This window comes from Centroberyx gerrardi, chromosome 8, assembly GCF_048128805.1.
Source record: "Centroberyx gerrardi isolate f3 chromosome 8, fCenGer3.hap1.cur.20231027, whole genome shotgun sequence".
In the NCBI taxonomy this organism is placed as follows: Eukaryota; Metazoa; Chordata; class Actinopteri; order Beryciformes; family Berycidae; genus Centroberyx; species Centroberyx gerrardi.
This window is the reverse complement of record NC_136004.1, coordinates 17792693-17816038: the sequence shown is the minus strand read 5'-3', so window position 1 is coordinate 17816038 and position 23346 is coordinate 17792693. Positions and strand designations below refer to the sequence as shown.

Here is a 23346-nt window from a genome sequence, read left to right as displayed (position 1 = left end):
CATAGATAAAATGAGAATGGCAAATAAAAATAGAGATGATACACACACGTATATATATATATATATATATATATATATATTTATACAGTATATATATAATTATATATGTCTGGTATGGTCGAATGTTTGGGATTATGTAACTTAATGCACCCTGTAAGACCAGGACCAGACCAGTGTATCTACTTTATTTTATTAAAGTTTTTAAATCAGTGAGGTCTAAGCCTTAAATATCTGTTTTTAATTTGTCTGAATAAGTCTCCCTGGCCATTTTGCTGGTGTTTGAAATGATTCTGAATTGCCTTGCTATTAACACAAAGCAAGTAGAATTAGTAAAAGCTCTCGACTGGAACCTAGCTAAAATATATATTTATCCTCAAAAGCATAAATCTAGTTGAAATTACTGCATTTGCAATAACTGTAGCTTTTAATATGCGCCGTGACTTAGTTTGAACATAAAAGCTGCTCTCACACAGGGGCCAAAGTCCATTAAAGATGCCTATATCTCTTAAAGACCTTTGATGTTGCGCTGAATGAATAAAATTCATGTGAAAGACTAGAACACTTAATAGCTAATGTTTACAAGATAGTTTAATGGATGAGCCCACTTAATGGGGTTCCATTAAAGAAAATCTTTCTAATCAAACAGCCTACATAAATACTGTAATGTATATGTCATTCAACAATGTATTTATATAAACACAGACTGGGAATGTTAGCTGGGGTGCAGATTTACTGCAGATGATCTGCCTTGCTAAAGTAATCTACTTCAGTGGTTGACTCATGGTTGGTAACATCATACCACACAGGAGAGTACCTGCACCAGCTGCAGTTGAAACAAGTTGGATAAGTTGACTGTCTTGGCACACATTACCAATTACTGCAGTTATTTTAAAACAGAAAAAAATATATTTTGTTGATTTCCAATGTGAATTGTTTATAACTACAGAAAGAAAGCCTGTTTATGTTCAATTTATTACTGAATTAACATTTAATGGAGGTGGGTTTATTGGGAGAATAATAGACTACACACACACACACACACACACACACACACACACACACACACACAAGGTGCAAAGGTGCATCTGGACTGATTGCACATTACCTGAGAATGAGGAAGTGTGTCAAATATGAATTAGGGCATGTTACAGATTACTATGAAGAAAGTAGGGGTTCCCCCAGCAATATGATAAATACTTTATTTTCACTATTATTTCATTGTTAGGACAGGAAGAGAGTGACACAGAAATGATCCTTTCGACCAGAGGTTTCTCTCTCCCCACTGTCACCCACCTGCAGAATAAACAGTCGTCCAGCTGTGTACCGAATCCTCTCAAACAGCAAAGGGCCATACCTAATCAAATCAGCTCTCTCGGTGGTTTGATCATGTTGTCATGGACAAGAGGGAACATCACGTTCTGATGGCAGCTGAACATTCTAACTTTCTGTACCTGAAGGGCAGTTTATAGTACAACGATTTATGATCGCTACAAAGTCACCAGCATTCCATCATCGCTCAACTTTGATTTTGGACGCTGTCGCTCATAAAAAGTATAAACACCAGAGCGATTATAGAACGCATCGCAGAGGTTCAGTCATTTGCTCTCATCTAGTTTACTTTGTTACTATAGTTCTAAATAGCAACTAGTTACTTTACTAAGTTAGTCTTTATTAAAAGTAATTCAGTCGAGCGCTTTCAAGTTACCCGCTTAAAAACAACCTTTATGTCTTCTGGTGATGTTCTCACTAGCAGGCTATAGAAATCATCACCGAGTACACTGCTGTTATCTACTTATCTGTTATCTACTTAACACGCAGCTTTCATTTATTCGGGGTCTGATCGTCTTTATGGTAAACTAGTATGATCACAGAGGCAGCCTTGATTAATCATGTCTGGTCTAAAAAATAAACAGCGGATAGCGCTCACAACACATTGGCAAGTGCTTTCAGTTCTCAGATGTACAGGTAACAATAATGTTCTTACCCTTTTCTTCCATCAGTTCAAAGTAATGCAAATATTCCCAGGTTGTGAAGTTTATTGTGTCCGTTCTGAAAGCGAGACTCCTACAGACTCCACCGCCTCCAACCAGCTGCTGCAGTCTGCTTTTAATAACGCCATGTAACGAAATATATTTTCTTAATTGAAAATTTAACCATTTGAAATGAAAATAATAATAATAATACAGTTTGTAAACCAGTCTGCAGAATAGCCTAATGTGCCTACATGTTATGTAACTGCTTTTGCAATGTTATTTTTCACTCTTTCTTTTTAAATAAGACATTTCATTCAAGTAAATCTATTGTCTTTATCCAGGTCTAGATAAATAGCATAAATTGTCTCCTCAGTGTACGTTTTATTCTACAGTCTATTACAAAAGTACGGTCTTCCAGAGCTGTTGATTACGTTTAATTTGAGCTCAGAGAATTAATCGACGTTAGGATAAGAGAGTGCCATAATGTTGTCATGACAACTGAGCCAGCGATGGGGTCAAAGTTCAATCCAATTTAAGTCTCAGCGATGGGCTCAACGACCATCGCAACGACGACAGATCGCCTGTCGCTGGAAGTATAAACAACATGTCATTGCGACCGACGATAGAATATGATCATCGCCGGTGGTGACGATCATAAATCGCTGTACTATAAACTGCCCTTGATGTCCACAGGCCACAGAGCTCGTTTCCATGACTACAACATCAACATTACATGGTGGCGATCTTGAAGCGTGCTAAAAGAGCTCAGACTGCCTTCACGGTTGCTCTGTAAATGATGTCCCGCACTTCGCAGTATGAGCCACTAGGCGGCAGTAGGGCTTCGCATAGTCTGACTACTGTAACCGTCAACTGGACATCGTTTGGCACGGCGGCTGTTCGTTTACGGAAGCGATCTCATCCCAGGCGTCTTCTTAATTTGAAGGGCACAGGGAAACAGACGGCGCTCATCGACGCCGCATGTATCGCAGCCTGAGTCTCCAGAGGCGACTGTGTGAAGGGATCAGGAGACATTTGTTTCTGAGATGTAGCCTAGGGCAGGATATCTATCAGCACAACTGAGCTCTCGAAGCCCACCTGCTCCCCCTGACATCGCCAGTGTGGAAGGCGCCGGGATGCCGATGGTTTCATTTGGGAAGCGGTTGGGAAGTTCGCTGTTTTAACGTTTCGCTGGAGGCTGTGTGAAAACCACATCTTCCTCTTAGAGACCGTACAGTGGCTTTCTGGACTCCGGACCTCTTCATCTGCAGGGAAGGTTGCGCCAAGCAAAACAACGGGCAGTTCACCCGACATCCGTCATCTGTTTATCTTCAACATATAAGCAGCAAAGCAGGTAGGCTAAAGACATTTCTGTGAGACAGTAACAGTAACCAATAATAGTAAAAACGAAACCCAGCAGGAGCATGTCATCGACTGCTGTAATGATTATCAGGACTGTAGCTGAGGTGCAGGTTATGAATCATCAACGACAGGCGGCAAGAAGTCAAACACTCCGAGCACAAGACAGGAAGTGTTCTTGTTTACTTTTATTGTTTTATTGTGAAAATTGACCAATGACATACGACCAATTGTTAAATAGTGAATTAGGAGCGCTATCATGGATAAAGACATCCCTGCCAGCAGAGCCTGTGTCTATGAGAAGAGGGGATGCTGATACAATACATAGTCAAGCCTTTTTGTTTATATGTTAGAAGAGGGTAAATGAAGATACGCTTAACACACATTTTCACTTTGTCCACCTTTGTTGTATGGCAGGAATCATGCTCATAAATCCTAATCGTGTTGACACACATCACAAGTGTATACACACAGATGCTGGCTATTCATTCCCCCTTATCTCTCTGACACACACAGAAATGCATGTGACACACTCACGCACTGATGTGTCTGAGATAGTATCTGATGGCAAAACACTGAATTAAAATGACCTTCATGGGTTTTTTTTAAACCAGAAATCGTCCTTGAAACAGGAGTGTAATTAGGCCAGAATATCTGCTGCTGCTGCTGTCCTCATTCAGCCAAGACATCAGTCATTTTATCCTCACTATAGGCTATATGTGTACACCATGAGCCTAGTGCTACTATCCACTACACTGACAACTTGTGAACTAATGTTTACATAGCAAGGTATACCAGATAACAAATGACATATCCCCTCAAAAAGCTTTTTCTTATTTGTCAAGCATATTTGTACATACAGTATGTCTGTGGTTTGATTTTTAACTGAATCAAAGTGTGGTTCAGATCATTGACATTTTACAAATCTGTCACATGCTCTGCTAACATGGTATAACACATTTATCCAAAGGGCCTTACATGAGTGCAGATGTGTTTTCAGTGCTCACCGGTGTTTCACATTCAGCTTTTCTATTTCACTGTGAAATAATGGAATGTATTGGAACTGAGTAACGAGCTGCTGCAGAAATTAGTTTGAATGCAGCTGAAATGAGGAAGGATTTAGCTGCTAAAATAACTCAATAATCTGTGACTGGAGAAAAGCCAGTAGAATGATTGTTGAAATCAAAAATAGTATTTTTCTTACTACTACAGCACTGATTGTCACCCACCTAACAGGTTTTCCCAGTAGTTAACGGATAACAGCCAAACTCTCACTCTTTCGCTCTCTCTCTCTCTCTCTCTCTCTCTCTCACACACACACACACACACACACACACACACTCTCTCTCTTTCCTTCCTCTCTCTCTTTCACTCTCTCTCTTGCTCTCTCTCTGTTTCTCCTTCCTCTCTCTTTCTCTCTCCTCTCTTCTTTCTCTCTCGCTCTCTTTCTCTCTCCGCTCTCTCACGCCTTCCTCTCTCTCTCTCTCTCGTACTCACTCTCTCTCTCACACACACAAACTAATGCATGTGTTGTGCTGTCACAGCGTTTGGCAAGGCCCTTTGAGGGAATTTAATATTTCTCATTACAAATCTAGCAACTGGGAAGGAAGGAAGTCTTGGGTGTTTAATTGACTTCTCTTTAAGATTGTGTAAGCTTTTAATTTCATGCACATGCCGGCATTAGCACTCCATATCCACTGGGTCTATCTCACGTGCCAGTCCAAGCACAGTGGCCTTGTTTTCATTCCCCTTAATCAGTGTGTCCTCTGTGTTTTTGTCATTGTCAGAATTTGATTCTATAATCAGGTCCTTCCACAGGCAGATTGCATTGGGCTGCATGAAAATGATAATCCTCATTACTTTGCTGGATATTGCTATAATTTATTCATGTCAATGATTTGGGAAACAAAATGCAGTTTTTGCATCTCATGTCAACATTGTGGCTATTTTCAACTACAGCGGGCCTTTTAAGTTAAATTAAATCAAATTAAATGTTTCCGTATGGCCGAGTTCGACAATTGTTAATTGTGCAATCTAAAATTGCAACATATGATCATACAGGATTAATCGTGCAGCCCTAAGACTATATGTTGTCAGCACATGTTAGTGAGGCTTGACTGCCTCTTAACTGTTAGGATCATAAGCAAAATCATTTTGACAAACTGAGGCCCGGGATGTGACCTGATCAGAAGGATGAGGCCCCCAGAATATGGGGAGTGATGCTTCGTGGCACTAGGACCTAGAGGAGCCGTGTACAGCTGTGGCAGCAGCTGCCGGTGTCATTTCTGTCAGGGTCATCATTAGTATCCCTGTCAGAGGGACATATGGCCCTGGAGGCCCTCAACACCAACACTCTCCTTGGCTGTGATTTAAACAATAAACACTGGAGATGTGGGATGAATGTGATCAACCTTATGGCTGGAGTACAGAATATAATAGAGCTCAGGATTTGGGCTAAAATGCTAATTGAGATGATGATATTTATAATATTCCCATGATGTTACATGCATTTCCTACCAATATGGTGCCTTACAATATAGACAGCTCATTGGCTGCGGCTGTCATTTGATTATAATCGGCTGTTAATTTATTACAGTCACATGTTATTTTCCTACCAAGATGGCCGTGTGGTGATGTAACAGAATACTATGAATGATGATGATGATGTTCCTCACTATAACCCTGAAAAGAACATAAGGCGTTTGATCATTCGACTGAACCAGTCGTCCAAAACTATCTAAATGATCACATCAGAACAGCCGAGAAGCCTTGTTGGGGGTTTTTAATCGCAGTAGTCCACTTCTGCTGCACTTTGCCTGTGCGTCTCCTGCAGGGGTTACAGTACATCTCTCCTGGCTCTCCCAGCTCTCTCTCCCCCTCAGGAGGGCGCATGTAAACATCGTGACACATTTGTTATTATCGAATCATTCCACTCTCTCCCCGGTGAACGTGAGTGGAATGAGAAGTGGTAGCTGTTAGCGTGTCATTTGGCTCTTGCCCCGTCATACATAGAGGAAATTAGTCATGTTTTTACCCACTATTCTGTGTTAGAAAGCTGAACTGCAGTGTATTTAGATTGACAAACAGGGAGATGTTTACAGAAAGCTAACAGAATATGTAGAATTGATATAATGCATAATGAGACTGTTGTACATTATGATGTGCTGTCCTAAATGCATACAAACAGGATAGTCTATGCACAGTCCACTTCCACCCATTCTTAATCACTGTTCTCAATCTCATGTCTTGTTATTTCCTTCTTTCATTATCAAAGTCCTGCTTGCTTCCCAGTCACCCAGCTGTTTTTGTCCCACATCCCATACATGTTTTTGTCCCAACACTCTCTCTCTCATTCACATACTCACTCTTGCACTTATGTCTCTCTGTCTTTGATGTACACTTACACACAGCCATTACCACTGATAATGATCCATCTCCAGTTGTTGTGACGGTGGCCACTGGGACTGTGGCATGTTGACGTCACTGATGGAGACTGTGAGGTGGTTGGCTGAAGGAAACAATACAGAGCACGTCAGTGGAAGAGCACAAATGTCACCTCACAGCAGAGAGATGGAGAGGGAGAACGAGAGACCGAGAGGCAAGGACTGAAACGGTTTTAGGTCAGAGATAATATAGACACTCAGCCTGATTTGAAAGAAGAAAAAAATATAGGAAGGGAATGATGAAATCGGTGGGGAAAATATAAGAGTGATTCAGTGACCATTTAGTGGAGGTGCGTAAGACAAAGAATCGAAAACAACAGAGTCAAGGGAAGATGGAGAGAGTGGAAGGATTAGAGGAATGGGGAGATAAGGGAGAGAGAAGGGGATTAAAGCTCGGAAAAATAGACGGTGCCAGAGGGAAGCGAGAGAGGATCAATTTGGAGACATTTTGCAGAGAGACACAGTGTTGTCACTGAATGGGCTGCCTCGCCTGTCTCTCTCTCTCTCTCTCTCTCTCTCTCTCTCTCTCTCTCTCTCTCTCTTCCCTCGGCTCGTTTTGCCCCCACCCACTCCCACGTGTGCCGTCCCTCGGCCCCCTCGCCCTCCTCCCCATTCCTCCACAAAAATACCATACATGGACCACAGGCATACATTATGCCCAGGCAGGCACCAGGTTATTGGTCGACCGAAAGACCAGCATGTTACTGGGCACATGTGACCAGTACTGGCCCCCGTAGAGGCAGCTCTCCTCTCCGCATGAAAGTCATGGCCCCGTCTCTTGAAGGTCATGTGAGTAATTATGAGAGAGCTCTATTGTTTCTCTGTCCCCAGGCTGAAAAAACCTCCCTCCCTACTGACCAAAAATATGTCCATAATGTACAGGTCTAACTACATCCTTTAGACCTTACAGATGGAGAAGCATGTGTAGAATGTGATGGGTTAATGTCTGCATGACAGCGGTCAGAGGTGCAAGGTAAGGTTAGGTACCCAGACAGTATAAATAATGTGAGTCTACAATTTTTTGGTCCTTCCTCGTGTGCCTCGCTTCTACTGACTGATGGATCTGGGTCGGGGTTGCCACAGTGTTGAGCCCAAATCAGCTCTCCAAGGCTCAGACACGCTCACGAGCACCAGGTCACATCACCGTCCACATGGCTGCTTGTTTTGTTTTGGAGAGAGATCAAAGTAGATAGAGACAGGAAGGATGGGGGAGAGAGCAGGGGCGATGACATGCGACAAAGGTCCTGGGCCGGATTCAAACCCAGGATGTTGTGTTTGCATGTTGCACGCCTTAGACCCCTGAGCCACCAGGACGCCCCTTGTTTTGGGGATTTAACACGGTAATCCACAAAATCCTTGTTTCTTTTATTTTGGGGCCGTCTTTGGTGCTAAGCGGTCATTGCTCTGGTGTTTTCGCACTAAATAGGTTGAGTTTCAGTAGGTACTGGTCTTTTCTTTGTCTGTTCAGCCATGTTGGCTATTGCTGCCCATGCTAACTACCCAGTTCTTCGATTTATTCCAAACAAACGGCTGTTGCTGCTGCCGGAAACGTCAAACGCGTCACTTCCTGCGTGCCAGAGGAATTTTTCCTGGGAAAGACCCACCAGACACCGGGTGTTTAGAACAGCAAATATAAAAGCTTTCATGAAATGGATATGAGTTGAATCACCATTGTGTTATATCAATCGGCAATAGAGAGTAGCAAAATTGACACTTATTCATAGAAATATGGCATGGATTATTACTTTAATGGGTTTAATTGCTCCTTTATTTCTGTCTTTCTCTTTTCTTGCTCTCTGTGTCTGTCAGATCCTTTTGCAACCCGCTCTCTGTTGTTGTTTATTCCATGCTGTTGAGTTTTGCTGATATGGACCCTACAGCAGTTTCTCAGGCGAGTGTCTGGCAGGTGTTCTGAGCTGATATGAACTGACTGAGCATCTCCGTGGTTACCAGAGGAATGGCAGGCAGCTTAGGTACAGAGGATGATAAGCTGCGTCCGGGCTTATTTTCTCCCATTCTATTTCTGAGTTGGTCCAAGAGCTGTGGGAGGTGTGGAGAGTAACAGAATAACAGGGTGAAGTGGGCTCCATCTGATTCTCTCCGTCTTTTTGTCTCTCCCTTCTCTCCCACTGTTAGGCTTTCATATATTTCTTTCTTCCATGCGTCTCCCTCTCTCATTATCTCCTCCTGGAGAACGTAATCACCTGTTTTCAGGGCCATGGAAAGGCAGGTAGTTGAGCAGCCATGATGCTGAGAAACTGAATGACTCACTCACTCGTCCTGCTGTGTCAGTAGGATCTCATGACGATCCTTCCCTCATCAGCAGAATGTACTTGTCATTTGTGAAAGGGCTGCTTGTTGCGCTAATGACGTTATGTCTAGTATTTTGTGACAAAAATCCTTCCTAAGTCTCCTTAGCTCCTTTTTTATTTTTTTTCCTAGCACATTATAGATCATTATGTGTTCACAGGGTCAGCACTCTGGCCTTGACCCTTGCACTCTTTGCTTGTAATTTTGAGGATGTGGGAACTGGAGCTTTTTATACAGTTTCACTCAATTTGAGATACTTTGAATAAGAGCATCAGCTAAATTCCTAAAATGTAAAAGTAATGTACATATTTCTTGCAAGTGGAAATGTGCTTAGTGTTTTCTTTATCACAGAAATTTAGGGAAATGGATCCAGGTAACCCGAGCCAAAGCCAGACGCAAGTAGACAACCCATGCGGAGCAGCAGAGGTTTCAGCGCCCACTGCAGCTCCCCCACCAGGCACAGGGGCCCCAGCCACCGATCCCTCCACCGCCCAGCCTGCAGCTCCCGTCCGGCCCCGACGGCCCCAGAGAAGCGCCAGAGTAGAGGGCTCCGTAGACATCTGTGAACCCAAATCTGAACCCGCACCAGTGGCCAACCAGGACCAGTCCATCCCTGATGGGGCCGCGGCTAGTCGTCCCAAGCCCTCGCGCTCCGCAGCAGCCAAACCCTCAGGAGAGCCCGCCTTGGCCAACATGAAGGCTGGCCCTAAAGGCCCCGGCCACTACCCAGTCAGGGCAGCCTCAGTGCCCCACCCAGCCGCTAGCAGGCCTGTGCCTCCTCACCTCAACCCTCACGCCCAGAGGGCCTTTTCCGTAGCAGGCACTGCGGACACACAGCCCCAGACTGTGGAAGACTTCAGGCAAGTTCCTGCTGTGTGCGTCTCGCGTTGCATGTCTCAGCACGTCGAGACTAGACAGAACCATTCATTCCCAGACAGCTGAGGATGATTAACCTTGGCACAACCAGTGGATGATACTGCACGTATTTGGATATTGCCAGTCAAAACAGCGATATATCCATTAGATTGAGCCAGAGCTGCACGATTATGGCAAAATGAAAATCCTTTATCATATTGCTGTTGTGATTATTTATCATGATTATTTATCTTAGTTTCAGATTCAGTTTAAGTAGTAGCAGCTAGAAAGTCTCGTTTTCACTCTTACATTCTACTCTTATTGTGGTCCTTATTTACAAAAGTCACAAAATTAAAATAATAATTCAAATAATAAGTAATTACTACTATTATTACTACTACTATTTCTATTAGGCTACTACTATTACTTTGTGGTGCAGCTACCACTCTAAGGCAGACTTTGCAAGAATCTGTACTTGTTGTCATCATTTGGTTTAAAACCAAAGCATCTTCAAATACAGATGATGATCCACTTTCAGGCACTAAAACAACATTTTCATGTTCAGACTCAGGAGAAAGATTTTCTTTTCTAACGTTGGGTGTATCCATTCTTTTCCACTTTGCTGGTCTCTACGTTTTCCCAGAGATGGTCTATATAGGGTTTCTCTGCCTGCTCCTCCATTTTAACTTTTGTTTTCATCACATGGTGCACGTTGCACATTCAAAGGTTGGGATTAGTCACGTGTAATGGAAGTGCTTGATACACCACACCTGGATTTTCAGAGGAATTGAACAAACACTGCAATACCACCAAATTACACAATTATTAATTGTGGAAACAAAAATATATACAATTATCTACGATTAACTGTGCAACCCTAGATTAAGCATACCCCCCACACACATATCCGTCCTTGTTATATTTTATATCCTTATCCCAATTCGGACTGGCGTCAATTTCCATTCCTAGTGATGCCAGTAAACAGATAAACAGAGAAAACCTATATGTTCATTCACACATGCAGTTTGGGAACGGTCCTCTTCCACTGACAAATATGCAAATACGGAAATAGCATATTAAATTTAGGATCTCAAAAAGATTGTGATATATAGGAAAAATTGGGTGTGTAATGTCTGAGAGATATAACATCCCCCTTTTGCCAACAGGGTGCACATAATCACTTGGAATGTGGGTTCTGCCATGCCACCTGAAGACATGACTGCCTTGCTGGGGCTGAATGTGGGAGATGGAAACACAGACATGTACATCATTGGGTGAGTGTTTTGTGGAGGCGGCAGTCAGCCAATCAACTCCATATAACAGCCAAACTTTCCATTTAGGGTCACTTGTCCCACATTGACACTGCATATAATTTGATTGATGAGGCTCAGTCTTGAACCAGAGCGATGTCTGTCTCCCTCTGGCTATGTTTCCTTTCTATTTATTAACCTCCGCTTTACTTTATCAAAGCTGTCTCTCATCAGTCTGTCTCACCTCTCTATCTGCTGTGCCACTGTTGACCTGCGTGCTGTTGTGTGTTGTTGTTTTCCTTCAAGGCTACAAGAAGTGAACTCTATGATTAACAAAAGGCTGAAAGATGTCCTGTTCACAGACCAGTGGAGCGAGGTCTGCATGGAGAGACTCAGCCCCTTTGGTTATGTGCTGGTCAGTAATGGCTTTTCTATATGCACGCATGCACATTCACACATTTAAATGCTAAAAGGCTGATATCCGTACGCATTATGGGGCTGCTGATGAGATCTCTGCTTCCTGCTGCTGTTTTGGCTCATTTTGTTCCCAGAGCAGTGGATGGGGTGATAATTTTTAACAGGCGTGTAATTTGCGTATCTGTTATCTTCCGCTTTCTGCCAAGCTCACAATGCAAACTCAGGCTCTCTCTATCGGTCTCCCTCTATGTCCCTGTCTGCCTGTCTACCCGCCTCTTTCTCTCTCAGCCTCTCCCTCTTTTTAGTTATGCTTTTTATCGCTCATCCTCTTTTTCTTAAACACACATACGTGGAAAGGTGTTATAATAAATCCAGTAGGTTTCATTTATGTCATGAACCAAAAACTTGAGTTTAAATGGTAAATTTGCTTATTCCATACATGCCGAAAAGATAAATGAAAAGATATATTGTCTTGAATATTGTCTAGATATATATAGATATACTGTATATACTGTATATGCCATATACTGTATGCTATACAAGACATGGCCATATTTATGTCAAATATATGTAGAAAAGCTTTTATATAACTTTCTTTACTTAAGAACAGGCCACCATACTTGAATCCTACTGGTCAAATGATGTACATGAAATACATGTATGTATTTCCTATCTGTTTCCAGTGTGCTTATTTATGCTCTGTACATTCACACCTGCTCCTGTGTGTGTGTGTGTGTGTGTGTGTGTGTGTTTTTATGTGTTTGAGGGCACATAGCTGGTGCACTGTAGTTAGCGTTAGCCTGGCAGAAGCTGAAGATGCCTGGCTGTGTTGGCGTTGTGAGCCAGAGAGCGTGAATCAGCTGTCGAGTTCGGAGAGCTAGACAAGTGTCTCCCAGGGTGCTGTTTTATTTTTGGACCTCGTTGTTGTCAGTGTTGATGGGCCTCTGACAGTGAGACTGATGCTGTCCTCCAGCTATCTCATGGCCTGCTTGGCTGGTTTAAACCTTCGCATAATCTTCTTCTTGATGTGACCTTTTCTGTGCATTTCATGTGGATAAACATGCTGTGAGCTGGTAGGGGATTATATGTGAGCTTGAGTTTGTCAGCCTTTCTTCAGTAGAGGGGGATACATGACAGTGTCAGTGTAACACTCTGCCTGGTCATGACATGGTGGACAGACATGCAGTAACTTGACACCCCGTCTTGTCTTTCCACTCTCAGAAATAGCCTGCTCACCAACACCCATTGTCAGGTTCAGACTGTGTGTAGGGCAATCACAAGGAAGCTTGCTAAAATCAGCTCTTCACTGCAGAGACAAGTCGCCAACAAATCACCCTATTTCCTCCTGTCCATCACGCTGGTGCTGATTGTGACCACTATTCCTCTTTAAGTAAGCAGTTTAGGGTGCTACAAATCCACCAATCAGCAGAGCCACTTTTTTCCACAATCTGTAATTGCACCATGGCTCCCCCTGTTGAAACACTGTTGCAGCATTACTTTTTTGCAAAGTGATTTATTGGACCAACCGTTTTTCACAAATCTATTGACTGAGCTTTTGATTCGTTCCACTATAAATCAACTAAACATGCATTTTAAATATTTTGAGGCTGTAAAATGTTATAGTTTTGTAAAGGTTTGATTAGCCTATAGTTTAAGTTAGATCATATTTTATAGTGTTTGTAAACACTGGGATAAAATAGACCTGCGTTTTGAGTTAAATGCAGGTTAAAGCTTATTTTCCATTTACAACACCGGCTCTTTAAGCATGTATGTGAATATACCTAAGATGGGCGAATAAAATGTAGCTTGTATCTTTAGTTTCTTTCAAAATCCTGAGAATGAAGTCTAATGTTAATGAAATGCTGTGCTTCTGAAGGCTGGAAGAAGGCACGGATATTTCTGTGGTCTGCAGTGTTAGAGGCTGGAATTAGTAAGCCATTATTTTGCACTTGACTACTTCTTTGAAATTCCAGAGCTGCCCTGTTGACACAGCACTTGTTACTCACAGCTCATCCCAGTCTTAAGTCATGTGTGTGTTATACACGTACAAACATACACCACTGCACACATGCACACACACACACACACACACACACACACACACACACACACACACACACACACACACACTCTCACAATCTATTCATCTCTCTCTCTCTCTCTATGTCTCTCTTTATCTCTCTCTCTCTTTATCTCTCTCACTCTCTCTCTCTCTCACACACACACACACACACACACACACACACACACACACACTTGTCTTTGGGCTTGAATGTCTTTTCTGTTCGAAGCCAAAAATGTAGCTTGGCAGCCTTCAGGAGCGCTTCCAATGTTCACTGATGTTAATAAGAAATGCTTTTCAACCCCAGTACACACAGGCAAAGGTACACTCTTATACTCATGCACAAAGGCATGCAAACACACACACACACACACACACACACACACAAATACATTCACCCTCATTCTCTCTGTCCACACACAAACCACAAATACCCTAAGTCAGTCCAGTTTACGGTTCAGTGGAGTCCATTACGCAACAACGTCGTCCAAATAGCCAGTTAGTATACAAGCGAGAGGGTCTTCTCTCACGTGGGGATGTGTGCCTCCGTTACTGCCCACAGGGCATTACGAGCAGGGTGTGATCATGCTTCTGAGGCCTGTGGTTGGGGGTTGGGGCGTGTAGACTGTACTGGAGAAAGAGAGGGGAGCACCATAAATATCTGGTAAGGGGCTTGAAATGGCATGCAAATACCTTGGCTTGTTCCACTTCAGCAAATGCACACATCACATTCCTGTCCCCCTTTTGTACAGCACACAGATGTTGCTATAATAGACTGTGTGCACCTTATTTTCCTACCAATGGCGTACAAATGTCATAATACGCATAATATATATTGCGTAACATAACATGAAGAAAGGGCATGAAGCGGGGGGGGGGGGGGGGGGGGGGGGGTGTGGAGAGAGAAAAGGTCTGACCCGTTACAGCCATACACATGCCTACAGTGTTAGTGTGTGCTGTGTATTGTTTTGTGTAGGACTGTCAATTCATGCATCACGTCTCCTCCGCATCCACGCATGGGTTTACTGTTCAGACAGCGAGGGGAGACCGCGAGCTATGGCCTCCTTTATGTGCACTGCTTCATGCAAAACAGTGGGAGAGCTGGGTTGCAGGATCCTGCAGGGCACAATGGAAATGCAAGGGGAGAGAGGGAGAGAGAGAGAGAGAGAGAGAGAGAGAGAGAGAGAAATGAAGCGGAGCAACAGAGATGGACACACAGTAAGCTAGACTCAGGCAGCTCAGAGAATTTGCTTACTGAAACTTCCGCGTCCGATAAAGAGATATTTGTTTTCCGTAGAATACAGTATTCCTGTTGTGCAACTGTATTTTATTGCTGTCTTTTCAAGAATATGCAAACCACATCCTCATATTGCTCACCGTGTGCGTGCTCCTGCCCCCATCTCTTCCTCTTCATGTCTCCTGTCTGTCTCTCAGGTGACATCCCAGCGGATGCAGGGCCTGTTGCTGCTGGTCTTTGCTAAGTACTACCATCTGCCCTTCCTCCGCGGAGTCCAGACTGAGACCACCCGCACTGGCCTGGGGGGCTACTGGGTGAGACGGCTACTGACACCATCCCTTTGACCAACAGTGTGTTACGCAAACTCTACACATGGAAATTATACACTGTACTGCATCTCTTTAGGTTTGACTAGGACTATGTCAACATCATCGTCAACATTGCTGTTAGAGTTACCCTGATATACATTTGAGAAACACTCTTTTCCCCACTATATTTTGTAAATATATAGACATTCCAGTAGGCTGCTGATTATTTGATAACAGTGCAGGATGTTTGAGGCTGGCTTTATCCAGAACTGACGAGGATGTCTGTGTTACATCTGCCGACCAGAAGATGGTGCTCTAGTAGTGTAATGGACTCAGCATACATAAAAGGCTGGAGCACAGGCATACCAAGCATGTTTTGAGCGGTTCAGTTTAACTCTGGAGCGTTTTCTATTTTAGTTTCCGTTTGGCCACGTGAGAACAATACCATTCACACTCAGCTGGCACCAAATAACCGCACTGAGACCGCCTGAAAATGCGAGTCTCTGTCCTCTTCCGTATGAACTGCGGTGTTTGTTACAGTGAGAATCGTACCAACTACAGGAAACGACCCCAAAACACTGGGTTTTATGAGCATGCTGTTCATCGTTCAGCTGTTGTTGCAAACGGTTTTATGGGTATTTGCAGACGGATGTTGACATCTGATAGCCAGCAGTGACTCATGCTCGGAAAGCCTAACATGACAAAATGAACTGAGGGCAAACCACAGCCTGGACTGATGCTCATTCAGCCATTTTTTCATATGTTCTTACCTGGTATGAAGACCAGAGAGGGTAAATTACAGCAAAGTCACAGGGACTGAAATCAGATTTGTTTTCACCCCCTTTCTCCCCCCACCAAAACCTCTAACCTCATTGGATGATAGCTTACCAAACTCCAATAAACAAGCTACTTGTGAGTCCATGTGACTTCTGTTTACAAGCCCTGATTCGCTTGGAATTGGGCAGTATGAACCTAAACAATCCAATTACAAAAATGCAACAAAGTCAAATTTGGATTTTCTGGTTTGGACCAAAGAAAACAAACTATGGGTGTAAAATGCTAATACCTTTCCTTTAGCTAGTTGTGTTGATACAGTAAGACCCAAAAAAGTGGTTTGTTATAATATATCACTGAAAGACAATGACATGATCTAAGACTGATCTGAGGTCAGAGTGGATGTCTGTCTGTGGTGCCTTTGTCACTGAGGGCTTTATAGAGATCCATTGAGTTACGCAGTGCTCAGTCTTGTGTGAAGTCCTGCTGTTTTCATCCCTGTATGAACTCAGATCCGCATCAGCACATTCTGCAGATCTTACACCGAAGCATCTTTTGTGTTTTACTGGGTCAGAGCAGTTGGGAGAACAGCGGGAGGAAATGCACAGACTCATCCTGTCCTCCCACTGTGCACTTCACTGCTAGCCTTAAATATTGATAACGTTCGTCACTGGCCCTTAATGTGTAAACGTCCTGTGTCTCCGTTGCAAGGATGGATTCACACACACCAGACATTATGTTGAAACCACTCTGACATACTAACGTCTGCTCGCTATCCTTATTCATTCTTTCCTCTACACATGAATTTCTGTCCTTGCACAATGGAACATATTGGGAAATACTGAGTAAATATAAATCCTCTCTCCCTTTTCAGTATTGGCTTTCTTCCACCCTTTAATATTGTTTTGCCTGCTCCTCTGCCTATCCCTGGTATAGGGGAATAAAGGTGGGGTGAGCGCCCGCATGTCTGTGTTTGGTCACACCATCTGCTTCCTCAACTGCCACCTGCCGGCTCACATGGAGAACTCCGATCAGCGCATGGAGGACTTCGAGAGCATCCTGCAGCAGCAGCAGTTTGAGGGCCAGGCCGCCACAGCGGTTCTTGACCACGAGTAAGTCAACACACATGCACATTATGTTTATGCAGACACGCACGCATACACACACACATGCACACACATGGACCCACATACATAGAATTATGTGTATCTGTATGTCAAGTCGTAAAAAGATCAATGTATGAATATTTCTTAGTAACGAAATGACACAACCAAAGATTCTGAGTTCAGGTGTGTAATGCCAGGTGTTTCATATATGAAAAAGCACATACAAGGTCTCTCTTGTCAAAATACTCTGAGTACTGAATCCCCTTGCTCCCAATTTCACCCTGTTCTTATCTGTGAAAAACAATGCCAGGCTTGCCCCCTGTTTAGTGAATATCTGCAGTTTCTGAAGGGATTGGTGTCAAACTCAGCATTGTGAAAGTGGATTACGTGCTTGTGTTTGTTTGATAATCTCTGTCATGTCCCTGTCTCTTTCTCTCTCTCATACACACACAAACACACACAAGTCATGTATATTGCCACTTTTATTCAATGGTGTGGTGTGAAAACATTGATTGAACATTGTTTTCACAGTTTGGTGTTCTGGTTTGGGGATCTCAATTTCCGTATTGATGACCTCGAAATGCAAGTGGTAAAATCAGCCATTGACGGCAACAAGCTTTCCATGTTGTGGGAAAAGGACCAGGTAAAAACAATGATTGTCTAATATATAAAGATGGTAGATTGTGGAAACTGTTGGGGATTAAGCCGTCTGTATGCACTCTTCCCTGCAAGCACTAGAACTGGGGCAGATGACACTGCAGCATCTGTATTCATAGCAGCTGATCTGGTAGACTTGTTTTTCAAAACTATAATCTAATGAAACCTGCGTCCAGACATGTTTTTCTTAAAAAACGATTCATTATTACTATTCATTGTTTTCCATTTTTGCTCAGAATCCTGACAAGGCTTTCAGATTGTGTAGAATTTGTTCCAAATTAACATTAGATATTGCTAATAGCAGATGTCTGCAACAGAAGGCCATATCTCTCAACTTTTCCCGCCAATACATTGCTCTGTCTTTCGCGCCACATGCTGTGATGACGTTGCAAAGGCAGGAACTAGGGGCAGAGTGAAGTATCTCACTTCTTCCTAATCTCTGGTAAAATGTCTTCTCTCTGGTCTGGTAGATAATGTAATGTGTAGCTAATGCCACTAGAGGGCAGTCAAGATGTATATTCTCATGAGAGCTGTCAGTCAGTGCTGAAGACAGATCCTCAGTGAGTGCCACTTGCTCTAACTTGTCTCACTCTCGTCCCGACAGCTGAACATGGCCAAAGACAGCGAGACAGTATTGGAGGGATTCCTAGAGGGGCCGCTCAAATTCCCTCCAACATACAAGTTTGATGTTGGAACAGATACATACGACACAAGGTTGGTGATGGCACAGAGGTTTGTCCAGGGGCACTGCTGCAAATTCAGGGCCGCTGACAAGATGTCACCGTGTCCCTGAAAGGTCCCCACTAGCTTCAGGACCCATGAAAGTACTCCCCCACCCCAACCCCCACCACCCCTCCCCACTTACGGTGCCCCTGGGTTTGTCTAGCCCTTCTGATTTGAATTTTATTTTGAATGAGATAGTATTTAGGAGATTTCTTTCTCTTCCCATCTCTCTCTCCCCCTCCCAGTGGGAAGAAGCGTAAGCCGGCCTGGACCGACCGCATCCTGTGGCGCCTGAGGGCCACGGCTTCTTCTGGCCCCTCTCCCAACACGGGGAAGCGCGGCTCCATTTCGGGGCTGACCAGTGGGACCAAGGTGACGCAGCACTGCTACCGCAGTCACATGGAGTACACCGTCAGCGACCACAAACCAGTCTCCTCCATCTTCACCCTGCAGGTGAGACACTCTGGAAGCCGCTGTGAGAGCGTCATGACGTAAAGATAACGATCTGAGGGCATTTCTTTTGGATTACTTTGTTTTGGAAACTTCCTTGGATTTTTTTATTGATTAGATGGCTGTTGTAAATGTTCTCTCTAGTTCCCATATAAGGTTGACATCCCCCTGGTCACACTCATAGTGGACGATGAGTGGAATAGCATTGCTGATGCTATAGCCAAATTCAAAGTAGCGCCCAACTATGCTCGCAGCTCCTGGGACTGGATTGGGCTGTACAAGGTAACTAGTCTTACATCCGTGTCAACAAACCATTAGATGTAGTATAAGAAAGATTTGGTGGCATTAACATTTTTATTCAAGTGATGTGTGTTTTGCCCTTGCTTCCCTAGGTGGGATTCAAACACCACAAGGACTATGTGGGATACATATGGGCCAAGCAAGAGGAAGCTGATTACCATCGACAAGAACATCAGGTAATCTAGATGTGTGCTGAATTCTCTTCAGGGATCATTTTGTCTCACTTTGAGTAATTCATGGCATCTCTCACAAACTGTTTTCCAGGTAACCTTTACTGAGGAGGAATTGCCTAAAGGCTCAGGGGACTTTATCCTGGGTTACTATAGCAACAACATGAGCACCCTTGTGGGTGTAACAGAGCCATTTCAGGTGATGATAACCACAATTCTGTTTTCTTCTTGTTTATCTTTTACATAATAACGTTATATCTGTGATAAGCCGTTACTGTAGGTGTTCCCGTTTTACCGCTGACTCATTCTCATTTTTTGAATGTCATTTCCTGTACCGTCTTTTTGCTCCTCTCTTTCTCACCTGCTCCTCTACCTTCTTCTTCTCTACTCCCTATTCTACCACCTCTCCCTTCGTCTTCACCCATCCTCAGATCCAGCTCCCCTCCTCAGGCCTCGATGCCAGTGCTTCAGACAGCTCTGACTTCAGCTCAGAGGACGACAGCACCGTTGTCCACATGAAGACCAGGTCCCGCAGCCCCAGTCCGGGGAAGGGGAAGCGCCGCAGCCATCGCAGCCGCAGCCACAGCTCTAGCCGCAGCCGCAGCCGTAGCCACAGTCGCTGTGGCAGCCCTGCTCAAGCCAAAATGAAAGGGCTCAACCTCAGCGAAGGCTCTCCCTCCCGCACCACGGCTGAGAGCAACTCCACAGATCGGCCAGCAGAGGGCGGTCAGGCGGCGCCCCCCGCGGGGAAGACTGCAGCTGAGAGTGGGGATTCAGGGTTGTGATGCAAACCCAAGTCATGTAGCCAATGTGTGTTTTATTTGATGCATTCACTGTACTGTATGTTTCCTCTGATGAAAGTGTATGATTTCAGGACTAGAGTTAGCCATCAGGTTTATTAAGAAGGCTTACTTTGCCTTGAGTTGTTTCTCTTAAGCTGACAACACATTTTTTTTATTTGTATACCTTTCCCTCTGTCCTGCTGTTCTTCTTCTATCTCTGTCCCTTCTCAGGCGTACACAGTACAGGGAGCTCACACCTTGCATTAGGAAATACTCAGAGCAAGGATCAAAGGTCATACAGAGATCCTCATGAAATGAAATGGTTACTTAATCCTTTTTAAAAATCACGTTCCACACATTTCAACGATATTTGGAAACTTGTGTATTGACTTACCCAGAGGCTTTGTTAGCAGATTGTGCAGTCGGCAGCAGAAAGTGCTTTCGTGACAGCGAAAGAGAACGGCATATTTGACTGTCATAGCAAACATTCCTCGCAAACAGGATTATTCCCTGTTTGCTTCCCTGGGGAAAGATTTAGATTTTTTACCATCATGTGAGTTAATGGGCCTTTTCTGACAATTGTATTTACTTGCAAACATTTATTCAGAACACGTAAATCATATCATCTGGGTCACATTTCCATACTTCTTACTGTATGTGTTAGAAGTTTGACTTTTTGCATGATGTTCTCAAAATAGAAGCGAATAGAAGCTAAGTGACTCTGGCTGACTGACTATCACTCTGGATATCTTTGACAGACATGTGCAAAAACTCTACTGTGTAGAGCTACTGTAAAGCTTTGTATTATACTGTGGTTAGTATGATACAAAGCTAAAATGTTCTACTATGGTGAAATATTGTTCTACTGCTTTATTTTCTGTGTTTTTCTATAATCCATTGACTTGCTCGTTACCTTTACTTTCTTTTTTCATTTCACCTTGGCCTTGTTTCTTTCTGTGTTCTCTTTGATCCCACTTCCTCCTTTATAGGTCCCGGTGATTAGCTAACAGTACTCTGTCACTAGTAGTAATGTGTTGGATTGTTACCTTGTGACCTCCGAGGCACCATATTAGACACGTTGTACCTTTGATCTGGTAGCGTAGGACAGTGTACACTGTTGTACCGTAACCTCATTGTGTGTGTATGTAATCACGTTTGTTTGTACGTGTGTATGTGTTTTTATGGAAGGGATTGTGTGTATGTTTGGGTTTGTGGAAGTGTGTATGTGTAGCTAGCTGTGGCTGTAATTGAGGTGTGAATGTGTCTGCATGGTTTGCTGCTGGACATACTGTACATTCCGGTACTGTGACTTTGTGCCGTAAAGTGCTGTTTTTGACTCCTCTTTGTTATATTTGTGGCTGTGAAAAGTGTTAGAAAAACATGGTAAAGACAGTGTAAAAAAAAAACTAACATCAAGGTAAGTGTTAGGTAAAGAAAATGCAGGGTAGTTTTGCTTGCATAAGACTTCATTTATTTGATTCAATTTCATTGTGCATTTATGCATTTTCTTTATTTTCAAATGGAAAAAAATGACTGCATTTCACCTTTGTTTAGAGTAACAGGTTTTAAAAAGATAAGATTGTCTCAACTTTGCTGTAATCATGATCAGTTCAGTGACTACTCTCAATCTGTGAAAAAAAATGCTATGTCTAAAGAATGTTATTGTGTAATTATGTGTTTAAGATGGATAAGAGTATGTATGTAAAGGAGAAATATAAAATACAGTATGAAATACAGAATAGATGACAATCTATGCCAAAAAGATTATTATACTTAGATTATGTATTTATTTTCTTATTTAATTCTGTCAAATGAGCCTGAATTCTGCTGGCCAGTGAGGGAGCATTATTTCAAAGCAAATGTTACAGCGGCATTACAGAATATGAATAGTTATTTTTTTCCTATTTGGAACTATCAAGAGAGCATCTGATTTCTCCAGTTTGCATTTTAGTAAATTCAAATGTTGCTTTCATTGTCTACAGTGTGGATTGTTTCGTCTGCAGGTTTGTGTGCAATTGTGAATGGAATTGACTTGAAGGAAAATTACAGCAAGCCTGTGAGACATATGACTTGAGTGTTGACATCTGAGGATGGTTTATCTGTGTGAAATCTTAATGGGTCGGGTGTGAAGGATTCAGAGGCCGATCCTCTCTGTTCTCCAAAACAACTGCAACACTGTCCAAAGAAATAATATAACTCCCCTTCAAGCTGTGCTGTCTGTCTGTTTTTTGAGTCGCTTCCTAGTTCTTTCTTGCGATAATGTATATACGGTATATCAACCTACGTGTAGAGCATGATTTACTGAGATTACTGTGTGTGTGTGTGTGTGTGTGTGTGTGTGTGTGTATGCTTGAGGAAGAGAGAGAGAGATGTATTGTGCCTGAAACTGACTGGGCTTGTAATGCGGGATTGCAATGTAAGTAAGAGAGAGGACTGTGAAGGGTGGAAAGGCGTATTGTGGGAAATCCCCTGAGACAAAGCTGTCTGAACTGCTTAAACCTGTGCACCAGTAAGTGCAGGCCATATTTCCACTGGCCAATCACTATAAATGGTGACTTCTGCAGGTGGCTTGTGCAACACTATATATACATTATCTTCAATTATGTAAGTGGATTTAATTTCATCATTTGTGATTGGAATGAACCTTGGCCCCCAATTAATCTTTGGACAACTAATCAGCTCTTTGTCTCTGGTGATTTATAACTGTTAGCTGGTGGCATAAGTAGCTTGTTTTTTCTGTATTATGATTTGCTGATCAAATGTGGAAGACAAAAACTATAAAGACAAACCGAAATCCTGCAGCAGGGCAACAGCAGAAGTACCTTGCATCATGCTTTGGTCCCCTGTAAAGATACTGCCCACCTTGCAGATTCAGGATGGCATATGAGAGCACCTATCTGATGCAACAGTGTCCAGTTATTGGTTGACCTGGTTTGGTGACACAAAACACCAATGGCACGATTAAAAACAACTACATGACTCAATTGATACAGACTGACACAACAGATTACATTGTAGGCCTAGTGTTATTACATAGATTCTATTGTTAATGCATGTTTCATAGCTGATGTATGTCATGAATATAATTAAATCTAAAAGCAGCATTTTGGCTTCGGTGGGGTTTCCCTTGTCAGGAAGGAAACAGGAACATGTGTAAGACAAACTTTAAAGTT

General features: G+C 43.0%; 1 protein-coding gene across 1 annotated transcript; it reads left to right on the top strand.

Moving 5' to 3' along the window:
- The first annotated feature begins 2961 nt into the window (after positions 1-2961).
- Positions 2962-22380, top strand: inpp5jb (inositol polyphosphate-5-phosphatase Jb). The gene is made up of 13 exons (XM_071920891.2): positions 2962-3324; positions 9434-9942; positions 11104-11211; positions 11494-11602; positions 15101-15217; positions 16922-17097; positions 17623-17734; positions 18353-18462; positions 18717-18924; positions 19066-19203; positions 19314-19397; positions 19486-19590; positions 19823-22380. Exons 2-13 carry the CDS (start codon positions 9446-9448, stop codon positions 20174-20176), a joined length of 2118 nt encoding a protein of 705 aa, XP_071776992.2. The 5' UTR covers positions 2962-3324; positions 9434-9445; the 3' UTR covers positions 20177-22380.
- Positions 22381-23346: the final 966 nt, after the last annotated feature.

Excerpts from the sequence above, each read along its gene's own strand:
- inpp5jb (XM_071920891.2), top strand. The coding sequence starts at position 9,446 with ATGGATCCAGGTAACCCGAGCCAAAGCCAGACGCAAGTAGACAACCCA. Across the intron at positions 15,218-16,921 it reads CTGGCCTGGGGGGCTACTGG|GGGAATAAAGGTGGGGTGAG; the intron begins GTGAGACGGCTA and ends TCCCTGGTATAG. Across the intron at positions 18,463-18,716 it reads ACAGATACATACGACACAAG|TGGGAAGAAGCGTAAGCCGG; the intron begins GTTGGTGATGGC and ends TCCCCCTCCCAG.